Here is a 19,569-nt window from a genome sequence, read left to right as displayed (position 1 = left end):
GCTTTCGACTACATACCTTACTCACAGTTGTTCATTGCGTAGCTTTCTATTCTGTTCTTGTCACAGACATTCAAAACCTCCCTGCTGGAAAGTCCATCAAACTCAGAGACGAAGACGTGGCATTTTGCCGGTCAATGAGGCCTAAGCCATAAGCAGGCATACTAATGGGCTTCGCCACGGCGGCCGTAAGCCGTACGTGGAATTCGGGCCAAGCTCAGCCAGCTGCTTCGGCTCTTTTGCTAGTGTCGTCAATGTAACGCGTTCGCTTCGGAACCAGTTACTGCCGTTAGCAGCCACAGCCGCGTTTGGCCACCTGTTTTAGTCAGCCAGCCGAAAGGTTTTCTCGAGATTCACGATGCTGATGACTCCATTTTTGAGTGACTAATGAACGCGAGTGAAGGAAGTGCACCGTTATCTCAGTAAGCTTTTTTGGCTTATGTCGGATCAGTACCTATGTTAATCGTCGCGATGGCTGACCCCCCCCTTCGGCTGTTGGCCCCCGATGCCAAAAATTTCGCCTCCGATGCGGATTGGGCGGTGGGATACCAACAAATGTACCAGCAGATGCGGGCTCACTGGGTGATTGTAACTCTCCTGACGGATAACGTTGACATACCCCATATTCTCCAAAGCGTATCCGGTTCCGATGCATCGAGATGCCAGCATGGTGGTCAAAGAAAAGAAAAAAAAAGATCGCCGCTTGATTGGCGGAAATAGGTTTCCACGCATGGCTAAAGCGAGGGGTCTGTCTCTCTCACGACACCGACCTTTTCTTGACCCTCGACGGAGAGGGATGAAACATGTTTCTTCAAGCCTGCATCTTTTTTGACTGTATACCCAACACCGGTGAGTGGGGGGGACTCAACTTTACCAATTCCCTATCAAGTAGTTAGGAGTTGTTCGATTCAAGTGTCATGCCAATGACAGTTGATGTCTTGCCAATAGTGCCCCTCGATATCAGCAGATTCGGGGGCCAGCACCGACGCTCGCTGGCCAGCATTTTATTTAGGCAAGCTCGGAGCTGCCTGGGTTTTCTCAATTGTTATAGGTATTTGGAGATACCTGGTATGCCAGGCCGGTTTATCCTACAGAAAAAACGCACGCGTGACGGTGTACTTCTCTCGGGTTCCCATGTTTGTGTAAGGCGTGCAGGATGTGGCGGCTGGGTGTTACTGTGCAATATTTGGGACGGATTCCCCGATGTCTTGGCCATCATATTCAACCTAAGGGGGGAGGGGGATATTTTGCAGCTACTCGACAAATCTACCTTAGGGTAGTTAGGTAAATATGCAAGAATGGTTCCCTCGAACCTGACTTAGGGGTTTGGAGGTTGAGGAATGTTTCTATAGCGGAGTGGATATGCACCTATATATCTGCCTACATAGTAGGTACATGTCCAGTACCGTAGTAGGCACGTAGGCAGATCTTATTGGGTACCTTAGGGAGTTATGTCGTTGCCTTTCAAGATGTTCGTTTTGAGCATCAACATGGATCTATAAGGCACTCAAATGATCAAATTCAACAAATCAGATATTGCGTCCCCAGGCCGCAGAATACCTACCTACATAATCAGGTCACATTTAGTTAGTGAATTGGCAGAGTTGTGTTTGGGGTTGCATGATGCTAAACCCGGGGGGCTTCTGTCTTTGCGTGTTCACTTGACTTCTTGGAACTATTTGGAGTGAAACACTTCTGTTTTCTATATTTGATTTCAAATGCTAAATCTACGCATCCAAATATGTACTGTAGGTGTAGGGATCGTTTAGTGACGAATTAGGAGGCGGTGGGGACGAAGATATTCAAATGGAGGGATGATATGAATTATAAAAAAAAGAAAAAAAGGAAAGAAAAAAAAAGGAAAAAGAAAAGACCAAGTTTTTTCATTCAAGTATAATATGCGTGACGATCACGATGCTAGCCGCTTCGAACTACAGTAGGGAGAGGAGGAAGAAGAAACATTGAAGAGGAAGAGCAAGAGGGATAAGAAGAATCGTTTAAGGAGAAAAGGGAAGGAGTGTACTTCAAGTTATGTAAGTACCTAGGTACCCAGTACTTTTAGTTCAAGTTGCAAAAGTGCAGGATCACCTGAACTTCTGTATTGTCACTTCCCCTTCTTACAACGGGTAGTGTGTACTTACCTTGGTTGTGGATTCGGCAGGAACGCCCATTTGAACTTCAACGTTGGAGATGATGCATAAGTACCTAGTACTAGTTTAGTATATTTTTATTTTGGGGAGTTCAGATTCAATGCAGCCACTTTAAGCCGCGGTAAGCACCATCATTTTTATAGATACATAGCATTTGACATGTTATATCCAATATGTAATACTTGAAGTCTGTTTATCTTGTTCTATCTACTATGTATTCACTCACTTAGTTCAATGTCATGTTCAAGTTAGAGAACATTGATGAAACCTACATACGGATGCCTTGAGTGGTACATACACATGTGCTTACATCTAGCTGCCTAGGTACCTAAGTACATTACCTAGGTATCGATTAATTGTTTCATTGAATCCTGCCTGCTCTGGAGGAATATTGAACATTACCTAGGGAAAACATTGAAAGGCGCGAGTCAATAACGTTGAGATACCTACCCCGTAAATATCTTAGGCACCAAGATGCGCCAGACTTTGGAATGTTTATCCTGAGCTTGCATGTAACGAGTTTTATTCGATTTCAAATGTTAGTTGAAATTGCCACATTATTACGGTATTTGCTAGTAAGCGGGTTATACTAGAAATTACCTAGTATACCTACATATGTAGTATGTATCTATCATACAAGCATATGTAGCTTCAACATTGAATGTTGAATCAATGATGTTCTATCTTTAAGCTACTGGATATATACATACATAATAGACTGTGCCTCCACTGGTGCGAGGCGCGTTCAGTGCTAAAAGTCGTGTCAGGTACGTGCAGTGTTACGGCCATTCAAAGTTGGCGTACCTCCGCCAGGCAAGGTTGAATGAGGTGTACCTAGGATTTTTCTTATTTGGACTGTCATATACAAGGCCGGATTCGGGTAGTTACGCGTAGGTAAATACATTGATACTATGTAGGTAGTAACTATTGATTAATCCGTATTAATTAGCCCTGTATGCAAGTAGAAAACGGCCAGCACTCCAATGGCAAGTACAGCCGTCAAGCAAGGTACTTGCCTAGTACTATGTGAGAAAGTATCCAATACCTAGTACGCCCGAGCTAGTTACGTTTTGGTAGGCCCCAGCCCCAAAAAAAATGCAGTGACAACCGGTGCATGTTATACGCCTCCCCTCCAAATTCCCGAATTTCTGACCATTTGATTATTCCACTATTTCCACTATTCCACTTGTTGCCATCGCCCATTTTACAAACCCGAAGATAGGAAGGAAAAAAACCACTACTAAGATTTCTCGTCCAACACCACAATCACCATCATTTCTACCGCATCTCCCACGCCGTGTCGATACGCTCGATACGCGTGTTGCCTCGGAGCCTGCCCACGGTATCCTTGTGCAAACTTGTTTTCCATCCGGTGTAAAATACAATCACGACAATTTATTTCACGATACCACGAAAGCCAAACCGTTTAGATATACTGACACAGTACGCCGGTTAACTACCTTAAAATACCTTGTATTCGGGGTTCTATTCTCTTCTCTTCCTTTGCCTAAGGAATATTTATTACCCTTCTTAATTCTCGTGGCCTTGTCTCTTGACTCGTCTATTTATTACCTCTGGGTTTTATTCTTGACTTGGACTGTGATAATCCGAACTTCAATCATAACAACCATTCATTGATATCGTTCCGTCCGCTCCTATTTGACTATTTTAACACCCTGTTCCGTACGAATTTCACCCTCAACGAATTCCCAACAATCGTATTACATATACATGATTTCTATTACGATAAAAAGTTCGTTATTATGAGGATAGCAGCATCGTCCGGAGACGAGAGAATGGAGTCTGGCCGGCCGAGGTCTAGTCAGACTACCGTATCCGTCAATTTCGACGACGCCAATACCCTCTCCCCACACCCACGTATCAAATTCGGCGTTGCGGAATGCATCGAGACTAAGACCATCACCACCACCACAACTACGAAGAGATCTTACCCACCTCTCCTCGTAAGGGAGTCGAGGCCCCTTTCATCCCTCGACACCAAGGAGTACCCTCTGGCTCAAAAACCCACCCCACCCGAGTTGGCCAATTTTACATTTAATGTCTCCCATTATGGCGGCATATCTTGGCCTGTTGACGATGATATTGACCACCAACAAGACGTAGGTTTTTCTTTCTTTCTTTCTTTTTCTTAAATTTCCGGTTCCCTCTTTAGCTCGCGTACATTCCACATCTTACTAACCCCCCGGCATACATTCCAGTCCCAGCAATATGCCAGTGACGAATCTTTTCAAGATGTCAAGACAGAGCCGGGAATAGACCCATCCAACGTTCAGGGCACCCGACGCTCATCCAACAATCCCTATCTACGAACATCTTCCCGCGCAGGTCATAAGATGGAGTCCCGGGCCTCTTCGCCGATTGTTGGTGGATCTGTCAAGAAAAGCTCGCAGAGACAGGCCGCACGGGCCTATACTACAAACATTTCCAGCGCCGTATCGGACAAACTCCGTCGTGCCTTGACCCACGGTTCTCGTAAAGAAGTCTCTAGGCACAACCCGGGTAGAGCCTCTAGCAGTAGTTTTCCAGCAACTCCTGACACTGAACCCATGCCCATCAACGCCAGTCGACCTCCGAGATTACGCCATTCACATCTCGAATCATTCGAGACCCCCGAGTCTCACAGTACCAGTCAATCACAGTCCTTTTTCGACATATCAAGCCCTTCTGGCAGTGACTCCCATACCGTCTTTAGTAGTAATGTGGCTACTCCCCCCATTACCGATGCAGACGCAGATGCCGAGCCCTTCGCCGATGTCGATGCCGACGAGTCTCTCCAACAATCTATTCGCGCCCTTCATCATCCACGACCTATTAACACCCTCGCAGCCCAAGATGCAAGCTTACCTAGTCCGCGCTTGTCTCCAACCCTCCAGGCCTCCAGATTTCATGAACTTGATCAAGATGAAGCAGATAACGCTGCAGATGAGGACGTTTCTCTGATCTTCCACGATGACAGCCAGAACACGATGGATTATGAATCCGGCCCATCTTCTGCGGATACGGAACCCTCATCGGCCATCGTTAAGCGTTTTGACGAAGACACGCAATCCTCTCAGCCCACGATAATGGACACTCGCTCCATGCTGGAGAGCTTCGATGCAATGCCCACCGAGATGAAGTCGTTCATGATGTATCAATTCCTCCGCAGATGTTCCCGGAAGACCCTCCACGTTGTAGCCGACGTCGTTAATCCTGCCCTAAAGTGTGATATCCTGAAGGACTTACCCCTTGAGCTGACTTTACATATCCTCTCTTATTTGGATCATCGTGATCTGTGCCGTGCGGCACAGGTTTCGAAGCATTGGCGGGGTATCATTGACAGTAACGAAACCTGCTGGAAGGAGCTTTTCGATCTGGACGGCTTCACTCTGGCCCCAGGTGAGCTCGATAGAGCCATTCGAGAAGGATGGGGTTGGCAAGATCCCGTGGGACATGATGGATGCGAACGCGACTACAGCACGCAGGCTCGACTTACATCTACCGAGAAAGAACTGATCCGTTCTTCCAAACCGGACCCGCCGCCGCATAAGCTGCGAACTTCCAAGCGCAAGAGAGCTTTGAATAGCCTCGGCTCCGAACGATCAAAGCGACGAGCAAGCGCGCAGGAGATGGCGAAAGATGAAAAAACTTACACCGGGGAGAGAATACACAAATCTGAAGGACCCATGTCTGCCGCCAACGCCGCCGCCATGGCCGTGCCTGACCCGCATATTGGCCTACCAAGCCTTAGGAGACTTCATTTATTCAAGTCACTCTACCGTCGCCATTATATGATCCGTAAGAGTTGGACAAGTGGCAAGGTCAAGCCTGGCCATGTGGCATTTGCGGCTCACCCTCGTCATGTCATTACTTGCCTCCAGTTTGACGAAGACAAAATTATCACTGGTAGCGATGACATGCTTATCCATGTTTACGATACGAAGACTGGAAAGCTCCGCCGACGTTTGGAAGGTCACGAGGGAGGGGTTTGGGCGCTCCAATACGAAGGCAATGTTCTGGTGTCTGGCTCAACAGATCGCTCTGTTCGTGTGTGGGATATTGAGAAAGGACTTTGCACGCAGGTGTTTTACGGTCACACTAGTACTGTCCGTTGCCTGCAAATTCTAATGCCGACAGATACAGGCAAGGTTGAGAATGGGCAGGCTGTTATGATGCCTGCGAAACCTCTCATCATTACCGGTTCCCGGGATAGTCAACTACGAGTGTGGCGTCTACCTGAATCAGGATCTAGAAGATATATTCAGACTGGACCACCTGCCAACGATGCCGACTGTCCGTACTTCATCCGCACGCTTCAAGGCCACAACCACTCGGTCCGCGCCATTGCTGCGCATGCAGATACACTCGTTAGCGGAAGTTACGATAACACCGTGCGCGTGTGGCGTATCAGCACCGGGGAGACAGTGCATGTGTTGCAGGGCCATACCCAGAAAGTGTACAGCGTCGTCTTAGACGTCGCACGTAACAGATGCATATCGGGTAGCATGGACAGCTACGTGAAAATCTGGGATCTAGAAACCGGAACCTGTCTACATACCCTTGATGGGCATACTCTCCTCGTTGGTTTACTGGATCTCCGTGACGAGCGACTCGTCTCGGCAGCCGCAGATAGTACCCTGCGTATCTGGGACCCGGAGAGTGGACGATGCCAGTCGACGTTGTCGGCGCACACCGGAGCAATTACCTGTTTTCAACATGATGGGCGGAAAGTTATTAGTGGCAGCGAACGAACTCTGAAAATGTGGGACATCCGCTCGGGCGAGTGCATTCAGGACCTTCTGACGGACCTTAGTGGGGTCTGGCAGGTTAGGTTTGACGAACGCCGATGCGTAGCGGCTGTCCAGCGAGACAATCTAACATACGTCGAGGTAAGTTGGATCTTTTACATTGACAAGTTGACTAGCAGTGAACGAAATACTAACCATTGGCAGATTCTTGACTTCGGCGCGGTTCGTGATGGCAAATCACCTGAGGAACTTGGGAAACGAATCCTGCTCAATGCCCCTGAGGTGCAGAGAATCATAGAAGAAGACAACTAGGCGTGCCGAACTCACGGCTTTAACGTATCTGCCAAGTCCTGGTTCAGCATTCTTACCGCAGGGGGTATTGCATATCCGCAGTGCCTTGTGCCTCTACTGAAGTACACTGGGGCGTATTGCTATAGGCTCTTACGAGAGTCAACTTTCTACCATGCTACTGACTGGCATGGATGAAGCGTCTTACATCCACGTACGAGTAAGATGATACAGTGCGTGGATTAAGAATGTGTTTCTCAGAAGACTCTTCTTGCTTAACATTATATTTTTACCATGGGTGGTTACTAAACTGGCTAGAGAGGAAGGGGGCACAGCAGCGTGAGGTAAAGGTTCCTCTCCACGGCACGGCATGGTCCTGCGGTGTTTACAATTGGCTTTAAGGTAGCGAAGCGTTTGCTAGGTGATTGCTTTTACAACTCGACACATACCCCTCAGAATGGGCTCGAGGGATGAAACCAGCATATTAGCGGTAGTTATGGAGTTCTGCTTCTATATGCATAGCTAGGGAGGTCGTGATAGCTTTTCGGCACGACCAAATATATATATTATCGGATGTTTGAGGGGACGTTTTGAGCATCACGGCATGGTGGCGTTTTCTTATTTCAGAGGAAGCATTAGTATACGGCGTACATACTAGGTTAGAGTAATGAGCTCCTTCGGGGTAGGTGAACAACACATGCAGCACAGCACGCCATGAAAAGTCCATTGCTGTTTGGCTCCCTACATAGCGCCTACATAGTAGTATGCAGTAACATAACTATACTACATACCTAGGTATTTAGGTTAGTGCATTGCATTTTGTGAGATATCGCTTTTCTCTTGGACACGGAGTATAAGCTTACATACTAGGTAAGGCTATATGAAAATGGTGTCTACAATATGCTAGGTTAGGTAGGTATGTAATCCAAATGCTGCTGATACCATAGATACTGCACGTGCGGTGCATACGTAACATTGAAGATGTGTATAACTATGGGTACCTAGTACTTCTGTACACAGATAAAAGTGCGATCCCCTGTAATCCACGGATTCTGGTTACCCGGAAACCTAAGGAAACAACCCAAGGACTCTACTAATTAAATGAGCTCTGGCCTCTGGGTAGGAGGTAGGTACATGTAGTTACATGGTAAACAGGTATTATCAATTGTACCTACGCGACCTAAGGCAGTACCCAATACCTAATTAATTCATCAACTTCTCTAACAAACACAAAATGTTAAACCAATGCACTTTTTATTAATATAGGCATACGTTGTAATTCTGTTTTCAGCATTGGCCATTGATAAATTTGCCATGTCCGAATACGACTCATACGGCTCCGGCGACGAGCTCTTCGATGATGTCAATGTGGAGAGTCTTGTTGCCACGACTAAACGCGCTCGCGCTGCTGATGATGACGACCAGCAACAAACCCAGCAGCCTGACAAACGAATCAAGACACAAAACACTGAAGACACGGAACACAATACCATTGCTAATGAAGACATTGATGACGAAGTTCTAGGACGTCTTGCCAAGACTGCGTTGAAAGAGAATTTTGGGTTTGAAATCTTTCGCCATGAACAATTCGCTGCCATCAAATCTAGCTTACGAGGCCATAATGTTCTCGTCGTCTTTCCTACCGGCGCTGGTAAGTCCCTATGCTATCAGGTAAGTCTCCATTCTATTCCTGCCCAGACATGATCTTACTAGGCGACGAGATGAATTTACTCACATCATCGATTTGAAGATCCCAGCAATCACGTTTGAGAAGGTAGATGCCATCAACGGTAGAGGTGGTATGGTGTCAGGCATCACCATTGTCGTGTCACCTCTGATAGCTCTGATGAAGGACCAAGTAGATGCCTTACTACGTAGAGGTATTGCGGCTGCGTGTATAGACTCTAGCAAGACCCAGGACCAAGTCCAGTTAACCATGGCCGCTATAAGGAAGGGGCAACTGAGATTACTCTACTGTGCACCCGAGAGATTGAACAATGAAGGTTTTGTCGAAAGCATGAAGCATGTTCCAGGAGGTGTTCGGCTTGTTGCTGTCGATGAAGCCCATTGTATCTCCGAATGGGGACATTCCTTCCGGCCTGATTATCTCAAGGTAGCCCGCTTCGTTGAGGAGGTCAAGGCAGAAAGGGTCGTCTGTCTCACGGCCACGGCCACTCCTCGCGTTGCCGACGATGTGGCCAATGCATTTAATGTGCAGAAGTCAAACATATTCCGCACTTCCCCCTACCGACCCAACCTACAATTATGTGCCGAATCGGGAATGACGAAGCAAGGCAAGTTTCCAAAGATTTTTGCTTTCTTGCGCAAACATCCCGGCTCAACTCTCGTCTATGTAACACTTCAGAAACAAGCCGAGTACCTTGCGGCGGACCTCATCGAACAAGGCTTTGATGCAGTCGCTTTCCATGCCGGCCTCCCAACGGACGTCAAGGTCAAAGTCCAAGATGACTTCATGGCTGGCAGAGTTCGCATAGTTGTAGCGACAATTGCGTTTGGCATGGGAATTGACAAGCCCGACATACGCAACATCCTGCACTTTGATCTCCCAGCCACAGTGGAAGAATATTCCCAGCAGATCGGACGCGCAGGGAGAGATGGCAAGCCCAGCTATTGTATGTTCTATCTCTGCCACGAGGACTTCTACATTCGAGAGAACTTTGCTCGAGGTGACCTACCCTCCTTGCAATCTCTGCGTCGACTATTAGATGATATATTCCACCGACCAGCCGTTCCTGCTGTAGAAGGAAATGTCATCAAGCTGAACCAGACGGCTTTGGGTCAGGATTATGATATTCGATCTAGTCCCCTTGCCATTTTGCTGTCAACACTTGAGTTGCGATTTGGCCTGATCCGGGCCATAACACCGGAATACACTTCGTATAAGTTCGAGGCCAAGCATGGCTACCTGATGAAAAACCCTAGTACGGTCAATTCGAAGGAGGAGAAGGCGATTTTGTTAAACGCCAAAAAGGCTATTACGTTGTATACCATCGATGTAAATGCAACCGCAAATTCTGCCGGATTGTTGCGCGCCGATATCATTCGAAAGCTGAACGATTATCACGACAGCGGCATCATCCAACTCAAGACGGGTGGTGTTGAAAATAGGTACAAAATCCTGAAGCCGCTTCCAAACACGGCGAAGGAGATTGACGAGATCACGGACAAGGTCTATATTGATATGCAGAATCGTGAAGAAGACGCGCTGAAACGCACGCAAGAGGTGGCTGATCTGATTACTGGTGACAAATGCTTTGCTCTAAGCCTTGCCCAACATTTCGGCATGAGCTTGCCAGACGGACTGACTAAATGCGGCCACTGCACGCACTGCCTAACAGGAAAACGCGTCATACTGCCGCCGATGCAGCCACCACCCGTCAATTTAAAGGGGATATTCAACATCCTTCAGGAGTGCAACGTTCGGGACGACCCGAGATTCCTAGCCAGAGTTGCTTTCGGTATCAAAAGCCCTCGAGTCATCCAGCTCAAACTACACACGAGTAAGGTATTCGCATCGTTGGCAGATCACGACTTCAAGGTATGTTCTTGAGTTCTTGAGTCTCACGCATTCCCCCCATTGTAATTAAAAAAAAAAAACTGACATGATTTTCATCTTTAGTCTCTATTGAAGGAGTTCACCAAAGCGTGCGAGGCAGCGAATTTCAAGAACGAAGATCGGTTGCCTAAGCCGACTGCTCGTTCATCTGTGGGAAAGAAAGCTGGCAAGTATACTGGCAAGTATACTGGCAGTTATGCTGGCAAGTTCACTGGTAGTTATGCTGGCAAGTCCACTGGCAGTTATGCTGGCAAGTCTGCTGGCAAGTCTACTGGCAAGTATGGTTCGAGATATAAATAAGGAGAAACCTCCGCCTCGATTTGTTCACCATGTTCTTGATCGAATCAGGTTCAATGTTGATGGGTGAGGTAGGTAATAGGCGTAATTGGGTTTTATGTAAATATGCCGGGATAATCGATGCTAGTAATATTTCAGGCCTGTTTAAATCTCAGGAATGAATGGGCAGATAGCAACGGAACTCCGTTCATGATAACTCCTTGTAGTCGCATGAATCCGGTTCTAGATACGGGGGGAAAAAAGGGGGGGGGGGGGATCTTACATCTGTTGGGTCTACATCACCAAGACACTAGTTAATCACGATAGGCAAATCAATACTTACCATACACCGACCGACCAATGGAATCAGAATCATTCACCAGATTCGGTAGCCGGCAGTTGAAAGTAACCCTCAAGGACGCCTTGGGTGCGGCGACTATGGCGGATAAAGTCCAGTCGATGTTACTTTGACCGGGATATATGACTCCGCTAGGCATGTATGTGTCGACGCCACCCAGGTACCGAGATCCTGTTAATATTCCGCGATAGGAAGGACGATATGTCGTAAAACCAGAGCTTGGCGATTGTGGCGTGAGCTAGGGTGGTTAATGGTGAGATGGTGAGATAAAATGTGTCCGTGGCCCTGTTCCGTAGGTAGGTGTGGATGAGGGTTTTTAAAGTTATGTGTCTGTCCATTGTAGGTCGTCAGGAGAAGAAGACGAGTGAATGAAGTAAATATAGGAGAGAGAGAGAAAGTGACACCATGTTTCTTCGTCTAGTTTACCTCCTACCGCTATCATACACGGCGGCGGCAGCATTGCTCGCCAAAGCCGGCGAGGGCTTGGAGGCACAGGCACAGGCACAACCACTCCTCATCACGAATAAGAGAACAACAAACCTCTCATCCTGCACCTCCGGCTCCAACCCCACGACCTTCACCCTGCAGAACATGCACTACCTCCAGCACCTGACCTACTACTCCCCCGGCGCACCCACGCCCATCAACAGCACGCAGCTCGTCTTCGACGTCCTGAACAACGCCAACGGCATCCTCACAGGGTGCAGCCTGCAGGATGTGATGGTCGGCGGCGTGTGGGGAGACGTGAGGGACTACTGGTTTCAATGTGGCGATCAGAGTATTGAGGCGGATGGGCGGGAGTTCCCGGTTAGGACGAGTGCGAATTTCCCGTTCGATGACTGGACGCTGAGGGTTAATCAGACGTGGGATTGCGGGGAGGGGTATGTTGACTGTCTTTTCCTTTGATCGGGAGTGACTACTGAACAGCAAGTTTAGCACTGTACCGAAGCACATCTCGACCGCGACGCTGCAGCCAGATTGCACGAAGACCGAGACGGGGTTCGAGCTCATAGACGAGTGCACGGTTCCTGACGAAGAGGTGCCCGCGAAGAGTCAATGATATGGTCGGTTGGGTGTTTGGTAATTTGGGTATCAGTAAATATTTATTAAATAGCAGTCTCGTTCTCGTTCTCGTTCCTAGTTTCGTCACGTCGTCAAGATCCCATCCCCTTATGCCGTATGTACATATGTGCCTGCCTACCTACCCTAGATGCCTAATACGCCCGCCTGAAATATGGCTGTATAATACAGCCTTGGAAATTATGTATTATTCTGTTTTGCCCGTGGCGTCCCTGATCCTGACCCTGATTCGAAGCCAATTTTCATACCTACCTAGGTAACCTACAACAATCGTGAGATTCTGGACATGCATGCCTGCCTGCATCTTCTTAGTCGAACAACAGATCTCGAAGCCCCTATTTCTTTTTTTATTTCCTCTTCTTCGTTTTTTCTCTTCTCTGTAGCATCCGCATCCCCTAAAAGCACAGCCCCCCCCTCTCTCTCTCTCTCAAAAAGGCCTTGTCTTCACCGCAAAACTACCACGATCTCCCAAGCACCTCCAAACCCCTCCTCCCCCTCGACCAAATCGTCATAATCCTGCTCACCACCGCGCCTCTCCCCCCTTGAGCGGCAGCGGCAGCGGCAGCGGCAGCAGCAATAGCGTCGCCTGGACTCTGATGCTGATGCTGATGCTGATGCTGCAGCAGCTTTGGATCGCCAATGAGCCACGACACGAGATACCACACCGCGCAGCCGGACAGCGCGACGGCCGCGATCGTGAACAGCATCTGGCATACCGTCGTGCCGGTGACGGAGCCGGGGCTTGAAGGGGGAGGGCGGTGGGGGTGGGAGCTGGAGTGCGGTTGGGGGGAGGAGTAGTGCCCGTACGCGGGGTGTCCGCCGCCGTAGCTGCTGCTGCTGCCGTGGAGAAGCAGGCGATCCCGCTCGCTGGGCTGTGGTGGGGATGCGGCGGGTACGTAGCGAGAGTATCGGGGGCCTGTTGTGTCCCTGGTAGTAGTAGTAGTAGTAGTGAAAAGAGGGACGTAGCCTCGGCCGGCGGCGGCGGCGGCGGTGGTGGTAACGGGCGAGGTGCCCGCGACGCCGCTCTCGAGCCCCCGCTGCACGGACACGAACTCGCTGTAGCTCCCGCTGCGCTCCCTCACCATGGGGACGGGGACGGAAACAGGAACGGCACGGGAAGCCGGGTGCGGCGGCGGCGGGGTGTACATGGCGTAGGCGATGAGCTCGCGGTAGGAGTCGGGGTCGAGGAAGAGGTCGGGGCCGCGGCGCCGCTCGTAGGGGCGCAGCACCGCGTGCCGGATGCGGTGCTGCGGCCGCGTGCGCACGTACGACTCCTTCCGCATCGCGGGCGCGCCGCGCGCGAGACGCAGCCGCTTCCCGTTGTCCGGGTGCGCCGGCGCGGGCTCGATCGGCAGGTACGGCTGCCGGTTCTTGGTGCTCGCGCGGTCGTGCCCGGGGAAGCGGGACTCGAGCGTTTGGCTGTTGAAGGAGGTCATCTGTTGATGGGGGGAAGGGGGAGGTGGTTGGTTGGTAAGCTTTTTTTTTTTCTTGTTAGGGGGGTGGGGGGAGTTTCCTCCGTTTTCTTCTTTGTTCTTCTCTATTTCCCCTTCCTTCCTTCACGGTGGGTGGGATAAAGGGGGTGGATGTAAAGGTGGGTAGAGGATATGTGCTAGGTACCTAGGCAGATGGACATACAATCAAATAAACGACCTTGCCGCCATCGGCATGGGGCGACAGCACTACGACCGGGTGATTGCACATTCCCTCGTCGAGCTTGGAGTCGGAGTCGGAGTCGGAGTCGGAGTCATCGGCGGCGGCGGAGCTGGCGGTTATCTCGGACTTGGGCGGCAGCCATAAGATGCGGCCGGCAAACAACCCGGAAGAACTCTGCAACTTCGGAGCCGGCTTGACTACACGGGGCTCGCGCGAGCCTTGACGGGTCGACGTTGCCATGGCCGAAGCTACGGTGAGCCCGGGCATGGATTGGGATGCGCCGGGGGAGTCCTTCGCATCAGCGCCAGAACGGTTGTGGAAGCTTGTCTAGCTTATGTGGGTTAGGCAGGCAGGCATGCGATGTCAGGTATGTATGTATGTATATGTATGTACTAGGTAGGGAACTAGGTAGTATGTAAAGGATACAAGGGGGTAGAGGGGGGGAGGGGGAGGGGGGGATTTAAGGAATTAATAAGGGGGGCGGGAGGAAAGGGGAGGAAGAGGAAGAAAGGTATTACTCTTCCTTCCCCTTATTAACTCGCAAAGAGGTAGGTGCATATAAATTCAAGGGTTGAAAGAGGCAAACGGGTGTGTTGATATTAGGTAGCTACCTAGGTTAGGTAGGTAGGCAGTGTTGTATTTCGTTTGGGGTCAAGTTGTTGAGGTGGGATCTTTTTCAGGCTCAGGAGGGGGACCGGCCTATAAGGAACGGACGGGAGTGTTTTTTTTTTTTTCTTGTCGTTTGTATGGTTCTTTTTCTTTGGTTCTCCTTCCATCCCCCTCTCCCGCCCCCAAATAGCCCAGATGCAGTGTGACCAATCCTCCGTGGCCCGTTCCAGGGCAGATGCTACTCCAACGCCAATTCTTTCCTTTTCCTTTTCTTTTTTTTTTCTTTCTTTTTTCTTTCTTTTTTCCTTTCCGTCCATCTGACGCAACGCAACCCAGCGCTGACGGATGGGTTTGGGCAACGCACAACCACGTGTTCCAACCGCTGAGGAAAGGAGGGCTGGCCCGAACGAATGAAACAGTCCGAGCCCAGACTTTTGTTGCGTATGTTCATAGTAACCGGGATAGGTAAGCAAAGAAATCAAGCCAGGCGCTTTCTTGGCTGGAATGGTTTGGCTTACTGGCTTACTTTTATCATGCTGGTCTTTTGTGGTATACATTCATGTAGGGGTAGGTTATGAAGTACATACATGTAAGTAGGTAGCTCAGTTGATCTCACAAAGATGAGCCGGGGAAGGGGGCCGGAAAGGGGGCCGGAAAGGCGGGATCAATTTGTTCTTTCATACCTACCTACATATAGGTACAAGTACATAAATCATACATAGACCACTGCACCTCAGATTAGCAGCCACTTTACTGTCTCCCATACCAATGATACTATCGGTCTTGATAAGCTGACCAATTGATATATATTATCTGTATTGAAACCTGTATCTTTCCTTTTATCGACGATGAGTTTATCGTCAACTTGGCCGTCGTTGACACGATCGGCCCGCCTTCTCCTTACCAGAATCTGCTATTGGCATTCTCGACGGCACGTACAGTAGGGCTACCTACTTCTTTATGTCTCCTTACTCCATATTGAAGTTTTGGATACATATGTAGGTAGGTACGGAAATATGGAAAAGGACACCGAAAATGCATTTCAAATGTATATTGAATGTTTCTAATTGGGTCTTCCATGAGTGCATGTTGGTATCGTGTACGATTTTACTTTTTTATGCCCTCCTATGATGCCAACGAATGTCTTAATATAGCACCCTACCTTTGCAACATCACCACCACCTGGGCACCCTTAATTGGCACAAGCAGCACGAATCAGAGCATAGGAGCTGTAACTATGATTAAAGACAGGCAAAGGTCTCGCCCCTATGATATAGGTAGATACATGGTGTATTGAGGCCCAGTCGTGAAGTTTTAACAATACTACCTACCTAGGTAGGTATAAGGAAGTATCCTCCCAAAGCATCAAACCTCAATGCACGTAACTCTTCATCCTTAATCCCAATTTCCTATCGAGCCTGAACTGGTCGTATCGTTTCTCCTAACCTGTTTTCTCGTCATGGACTTCTCCAGGCACGGCGTCTTTTCGGAGACAATCCAGGAGATTACGAACTCCAAGCTGGAGCGAATATCTAAAAGTCGATCTCACTTTGAACATCACAAGTCTCTTGCCATTGGCGTTGGATTTGAAAATCTCACAACCTTTCATCTCGACATTATAGGGGACAAGGTTAGAACCTGCTGGGGCTTAGAGGACAACAACTGTCCCGACTGCAAATACATCACCCCACCACCAAGAAACCCCTCCTTGGAACTTGAGTTGAAGTCTCTTGATTGTTTCTTATTCCAAGTCCGGTGGGATCCATGTTTGGCGGACGATGCTCTTCCTTCTTTGAAAGAGTCCCTGCTGCGTCATCTTGATATACAGTCCCTGAAATATTCATACACCAGGCTTTATGGCCGGCTAGTCACTGAATGGCTATCCACCGATAAGCTCACCAGGAACGAGGACGAACATACGCAAAGGAGGTTTAAACAACAGCACTCCAAAGAGGAAAAGGTGAAGGTGAAGGCTCGAATGCAATGGTCGCCAAAGGTGTTTGTGCCTGCGGAAGTTAACGAGGAGAAGCTTAGAACATACCTGGATGACATCTTCGATGTACAGAACGTGGAAAAGTTACAAAGGCTAGATGAACTGAGAACTGAAATTGAAGACTTTGAGGAATTAATGTCAGCACCCGACCAATTCTACCCAGAAACCTTGGATTGGGTCATCCGTGGTCTGTCGTCATCCAGACTCATTTCAGACGAGAAGCGCAGGGCTTTGGAGAACTTCAACAACAACCATCTCGTTCGAGAGGAGATCTCAAACATCTTGAACCAGAGAATGCAATCTCTAGATTCGTGGTCATGGGGGGAGTGCGTCGTGTTAGATCAGGAACGAGATATATCTGGTACATGCAACATCCTGATGCAGGAAGACCTTCTCCAAGCCATTATCCTCTATTACATTGGCATCAAGTGGTCTACTATACTAAGAAAAGCCATTGGCGATTTTCTTTTCGATTTCTATGCAGTCCATGCCCCACGGGTTTCTAAGAAAGACGCGGCGCGACGAAGTCAGTATTCACTCCGTCAAGATCCTACCGGTTCCGTGCAGTCCATCAGGGATATCTCTCACCGAGCTTCTTATTCCATGGCTCTTCTAAACAAGCACGGGCGTTCAGGAAAAATGCAGACCGAGGACGAGGAAGAAGCCGAATACAGAATCCAAGACAAACGTGAGAATAATCCGGATTCCACCAAGAGACAATTGCTGCGTCTCCTGTCGACTGAAATTGCCGTCAATACCAAGTTATATAATGAGATCACCGCGTTCCATTCCCTGTTTGACAAATGGACTACTTTACTCCCTCACGAAACGATCCTGGGAGTATTGTCATTCCTCGGAGTTTCCAAATCATGGCTCAGCTTCTTTCGATCCTTTCTGAAGATGCCTCTGAGGCTAATTGAGGACGACCAGTCAGAATGCCCGCGAATTCGATCTCGCGGCATGCCTGAGTTGTATATCCTTAGCGAGGCACTCGGCGAATCCGTCTTATTCTGTCTGGATGTTGCCGTGAGCAAGCAGACAAATGGGGCCAAGCTCTACCGTATGCGAAACGACTGTTGGTTTTGGTCGAAAGATGTACATGTCGCTGAGGCAGCATGGAAGACGATTACCAAGTTTGCTAATGTCACAGGTACTGAAATCAACTACTCAAGATCCGGTACTCTGCGTGTATCTTCAAACCCAGGTATATCGCTTCCCAGGGATCAGTCTTTCCCCAAAGGCAATATTCGCTGGGGTTTTCTTAAGCTCTCTCCAAAAACGGGGATAGTCAAGATCGACCAGAAACTGGTGGACAAGCATATAAAAGTTGTGCGTATGAAACTCGCGGCCAATTCAAATAGTATTTTGGCATTTGTTCAGGCATGGAATATCTATGTTGTACGCTTCTTCACCTCCAACTTCGGGGAAGTAGTTAATTGCTTTGGGTATGTTCTTGTAAATGAGTTGGCACGTGCTCACTGGCGAATTCATCGTGAACTAGTTCCACCTCCATCTTCTTCGACTCCCTCCGACAAGGGAAGTGTGGAATATGCGAAAAACATTGTCGACTACCTCAAGTACACCATCCGAGAACGATTTAGCATGTCAGACAAGCCAGACGCGCCAGAAAAATTAGACATCCCCAACGCCTTGTTCTATTTCCCCGTAGAACTAGGCGGGCTTGGCCTCGAGAACCCCCTCATCTCCCTATCCCAGGTTAACAAAACGGTGCTAGATCCATCCGAGCTCCTAGAATCCTTCTTGGAAGCGGAGAAGGAATCGTACGAAAGCGACAAACGTGCTTGGGAGCAGCGAGACACGCACGACACCAAACCCGGGCTCCCAGTCGACTTCATGAGCTTCGACAACTACGTGCTGAATCGCGAAAGCATCGACCACGACTTCGAGCACAATCTTTCCTGGGTCTACAACAAGCTGATGGAAGCACCCAGAAAGCAAGGGATCGAGAAGCCGAGCGCGAAGGTGATGGAGGGTTTGGAAGCCCTGGCGCAGCAACACCCGGGGACGTTGAAGCACATCACGGGACACTGGGAATCCATGAGCCCGTACTGGAGATTGGTTGTCCAGCTTTATGGCCCAGAGCTGATGGACAAGATCGGATGCCTGAATATGGTTGAGCCCGGCTCGTTGCCCATGGGGATGATAAGTGCCTTCCACGAGGGACAAACATCCGTGAAAGCAGGAAGAGCTTCCGAGCCATGCTGGTGGGAATAACGGACGCTCTCTTAACATCCCTTTTTTTGTGCCTGAAACCTGATCTGTGATACCAGGATGACGGATGTGGATAGCCTCTTAAACACACAGGCTGAGCCCCTGGTCTACATTGGCCTCAGATCCCGAATCCTCTCACGATATTTTTACAGCAGTTGCGACCCTCAGAAAGACGAGCCAGCCCTTCGTCGCCTAGGATTGGGGTGGGACACATCAACTAGGCCGGCAGCAGCAATATCGCGGATGGCATCACCATTGATTCGGGCCTCCTTAACTCAGCCCGGTACGATGATACTACCCATAGAGCCTAAGTACCTAGAACCCGGAGACAAGTGGAAAGATGTCTACACCGAGCTCGAGAAGCACGGTCGTAGGTACCTACCCACAGTCGCCAGGGCCCGAGAGGGGGAGGTCGGTGTAGGGGGCTTTTTGCCGGGGGGCGGGAATACGTTCTACACGGCGCACTTTGATCGGGCCTGCGATGATATTGTAGCACACTAGGTATGAAGTTGTGCTGGCCGATGGGAGGATCATCACGGGTGAAGCTGCGGGCGAGCACACCGGTAAACCTCTTTATCCCCCTTTTGTCCTAGGTGCCCTTGGTCTAC

At 49.2% G+C, this 19,569-nt stretch overlaps 7 protein-coding genes across 7 annotated transcripts; 5 read left to right on the top strand and 2 right to left on the bottom strand.

Annotated features, from left to right (window-relative positions):
* Positions 1-237: 237 nt before the first annotated feature.
* On the bottom strand, positions 238-821 carry GGS25DRAFT_256406 (uncharacterized protein). The gene is made up of 2 exons (XM_049257238.1): positions 478-821; positions 238-424 (listed from the first exon to the last, which is right to left on the bottom strand). The coding sequence occupies exons 1-2, from the start codon at positions 727-729 to the stop codon at positions 323-325; spliced, it is 354 nt and encodes a 117-aa protein (XP_049118292.1). The 5' UTR covers positions 730-821; the 3' UTR covers positions 238-322.
* A 3,122-nt stretch (positions 822-3,943) lies between these two features.
* GGS25DRAFT_514112 (WD40 repeat-like protein) lies at positions 3,944-7,207 on the top strand (the record flags this gene model as incomplete). Its single annotated transcript, XM_049262956.1, has 3 exons — positions 3,944-4,267; positions 4,367-7,036; positions 7,100-7,207. The coding sequence occupies 3 exons, from the start codon at positions 3,944-3,946 to the stop codon at positions 7,205-7,207; spliced, it is 3,102 nt and encodes a 1,033-aa protein (XP_049118291.1).
* Positions 7,208-8,497: 1,290 nt separating this feature from the next.
* Positions 8,498-11,060, top strand: GGS25DRAFT_514111 (ATP-dependent DNA helicase; the record flags this gene model as incomplete). Its single annotated transcript, XM_049262955.1, has 3 exons — positions 8,498-8,854; positions 8,934-10,742; positions 10,824-11,060. 3 exons carry the CDS (start codon positions 8,498-8,500, stop codon positions 11,058-11,060), a joined length of 2,403 nt encoding a protein of 800 aa, XP_049118290.1.
* A 335-nt stretch (positions 11,061-11,395) lies between these two features.
* On the top strand, positions 11,396-12,448 carry GGS25DRAFT_488373 (uncharacterized protein). The gene has a single exon (XM_049260811.1). It carries the CDS (start codon positions 11,800-11,802, stop codon positions 12,298-12,300), a length of 501 nt encoding a protein of 166 aa, XP_049118289.1. The 5' UTR covers positions 11,396-11,799; the 3' UTR covers positions 12,301-12,448.
* Positions 12,449-12,614: 166 nt separating this feature from the next.
* Positions 12,615-14,566, bottom strand: GGS25DRAFT_256295 (uncharacterized protein). The gene is made up of 2 exons (XM_049257237.1): positions 14,110-14,566; positions 12,615-13,910 (listed from the first exon to the last, which is right to left on the bottom strand). Exons 1-2 carry the CDS (start codon positions 14,392-14,394, stop codon positions 12,930-12,932), a joined length of 1,266 nt encoding a protein of 421 aa, XP_049118288.1. The 5' UTR covers positions 14,395-14,566; the 3' UTR covers positions 12,615-12,929.
* A 394-nt stretch (positions 14,567-14,960) lies between these two features.
* GGS25DRAFT_488367 (uncharacterized protein) lies at positions 14,961-15,519 on the top strand (the record flags this gene model as incomplete). Its single annotated transcript, XM_049260810.1, has 1 exon — positions 14,961-15,519. A coding segment is annotated over exon 1 (230 nt), but the record flags the coding sequence as incomplete, so codon positions are not given.
* Positions 15,520-15,907: 388 nt separating this feature from the next.
* Positions 15,908-19,366, top strand: GGS25DRAFT_488366 (uncharacterized protein). Its single transcript, XM_049260809.1, has one exon. It carries the CDS (start codon positions 16,196-16,198, stop codon positions 18,962-18,964), a length of 2,769 nt encoding a protein of 922 aa, XP_049118286.1. The 5' UTR covers positions 15,908-16,195; the 3' UTR covers positions 18,965-19,366.
* Positions 19,367-19,569: the final 203 nt, after the last annotated feature.

This window comes from Hypoxylon fragiforme, assembly GCF_022984875.1.
Source record: "Hypoxylon fragiforme strain CBS 206.31 chromosome Unknown GGS25scaffold_4, whole genome shotgun sequence".
Classification (NCBI taxonomy): domain Eukaryota; kingdom Fungi; phylum Ascomycota; class Sordariomycetes; order Xylariales; family Hypoxylaceae; genus Hypoxylon; species Hypoxylon fragiforme.
This window is presented reverse-complemented; position numbering and strand designations above follow the sequence as displayed.

What these genes read in the sequence shown, in the direction of transcription:
- GGS25DRAFT_256406 (XM_049257238.1), bottom strand. Translation starts at nt 729, where the DNA reads ATGCGTGGAAACCTATTTCCGCCAATCAAGCGGCGATCTTTTTTTTTC. An exon ending in GCCAACAGCCGAAGGGGGGG is followed by an intron (nt 425 to 477) that starts GTCAGCCATCGC and finishes AAGCCAAAAAAG; the next exon opens with CTTACTGAGATAACGGTGCA.
- GGS25DRAFT_488373 (XM_049260811.1), top strand. Translation starts at nt 11,800, where the DNA reads ATGTTTCTTCGTCTAGTTTACCTCCTACCGCTATCATACACGGCGGCG.
- GGS25DRAFT_256295 (XM_049257237.1), bottom strand. Translation starts at nt 14,394, where the DNA reads ATGCCCGGGCTCACCGTAGCTTCGGCCATGGCAACGTCGACCCGTCAA. An exon ending in GCAAGGTCGTTTATTTGATT is followed by an intron (nt 13,911 to 14,109) that starts GTATGTCCATCT and finishes CCCCATCAACAG; the next exon opens with ATGACCTCCTTCAACAGCCA.
- GGS25DRAFT_488366 (XM_049260809.1), top strand. Translation starts at nt 16,196, where the DNA reads ATGGACTTCTCCAGGCACGGCGTCTTTTCGGAGACAATCCAGGAGATT.